The sequence below is a fragment of the Artibeus jamaicensis genome, unplaced genomic scaffold, assembly GCF_021234435.1.
Source record: "Artibeus jamaicensis isolate MK-2021 breed Jamaican fruit bat unplaced genomic scaffold, CSHL_Jam_final contig_335, whole genome shotgun sequence".
Taxonomy (NCBI): domain Eukaryota; kingdom Metazoa; phylum Chordata; class Mammalia; order Chiroptera; family Phyllostomidae; genus Artibeus; species Artibeus jamaicensis.
This window is the reverse complement of record NW_026521800.1, coordinates 8,035,362-8,036,803: the sequence shown is the minus strand read 5'-3', so window position 1 is coordinate 8,036,803 and position 1,442 is coordinate 8,035,362. Positions and strand designations below refer to the sequence as shown.

At 36.1% G+C, this 1,442-nt stretch overlaps 1 protein-coding gene across 1 annotated transcript; it reads right to left on the bottom strand.

The window, feature by feature from the left end:
- Positions 1-426: 426 nt before the first annotated feature.
- Positions 427-859, bottom strand: LOC119065809 (40S ribosomal protein S24-like). Its single transcript, XM_037167962.2, has one exon. It carries the CDS (start codon positions 833-835, stop codon positions 446-448), a length of 390 nt encoding a protein of 129 aa, XP_037023857.2. The 5' UTR covers positions 836-859; the 3' UTR covers positions 427-445.
- Between the last annotated feature and the right edge of the window lie 583 nt (positions 860-1,442).

Here is a 1,442-nt window from a genome sequence, read left to right as displayed (position 1 = left end):
TTCTTCCAAATTTGTTCTTCTTTTTCAGGGTCACTGTTGCTATGCAGGGCCTTTTGTGGTTCCATACAATTTTTGAAATATTTGTTCTAGTTCTGTGAAATATGTCATTGGAATCTTGATGGGAATAGCATTAAATCTATAAATTGCTTTGGGTAGAATGGATATTTTAATGATTTTAATTCTTCCTATCCATGAACGCAATATGTGCTTCCACTTATTTGAATCTTCCTCAGTTTCTTTCTTTAGTGTCTTACAATTTTCTGAGTACAGGTCTTTTACATCCTTGGTTATGTTTATTCCTAGGTATTTTATTCTTTTTGAAGCAATAGTAAATAGGATTGTTTTCTTTTTTTAATTCTTAGTTTATTAATCTCATAAAAAATCTGCATAATCACCACAGATAAAGTCACTGAAGAATCTTTACTCCTGTTGACCAATCTCCAGCTCACTTTTTGCCTGCACCAACATTGGCCTTTGCAGTCCCCCTGACTTTCTTCATTCTGTTCTTGTGTTCCTCTCTTTGTTTTCTTGAGGTCTTCTTCTCATGTAGGCCATGTCTTGCGAGTCTGTGTTTGGGTTCATTTTTCTTTGCATAGTCCAAGGAATCATAAATCATGCCAAAGCCAGTTGTCTTGCCACCACCAAAATGAGTTCTGAAGCCAAACACAAAGATGACATCTGGTGTGGTCTTACACATTTTGGCTAGTTTTCCCTGAATTTCTGTCTTGGGTACTGTTGCCTTGCCATGGTGAAGGACATCAGTAACCATTTGTTTCCTCTGAAGTAGTCTGTTGGTCACGAACTTCCTGGTCTGGATAGTCACTGTGTCGTTCATGATGGCTGCCAATCTTCAAGCAGCAAGGGAGGAAAAGAGAGCGGGGTTGTTTTCTTAATTTCCATTACTGTTAGTTCATTTTTGGCATGTAAAAATACAACTGATTTCTGAATATTAACTTTGTATCCTGCTACTTTGCTGAATTGGTTTATCATTTTTAGTAGTTTTTTTGTAGAATCTTTGGGGTTCTCTATGTACAGTATCGTGTCACATGCAAACAAAGACAGTTTTACTTCTTCCTTTCCAATTTGGATGCCTTTTATTTCTTCTTCTTGTCTGATTGCTGTGGCTAGGACTTCCAGCACTATGTTGAATAATATAGGCAAAAGCAGACATCCCTGTCTGGTTTCCAATCTTAATGGGAACACTTTTTGAGTATATACTCAATTTGCACATGTTGAGTATAATGCTGGCAATGGGTTTGTCATATATGGCCTTTATTATGTTTTGATATGTTCCCTCTATTCTCATTTTGCTGAGAGTTATAACCATAAATGGGTGTTAGATTTTACGAAAAGCTTTTTTTTCATTTGCTGATATGTCCCTGTAATTGTCATCCTTCATTTTGCTTATCTTGTGATCATATATATTGGTTTATGAATGTTGT

What these genes read in the sequence shown, in the direction of transcription:
- LOC119065809 (XM_037167962.2), bottom strand. Translation starts at nt 835, where the DNA reads ATGAACGACACAGTGACTATCCAGACCAGGAAGTTCGTGACCAACAGA.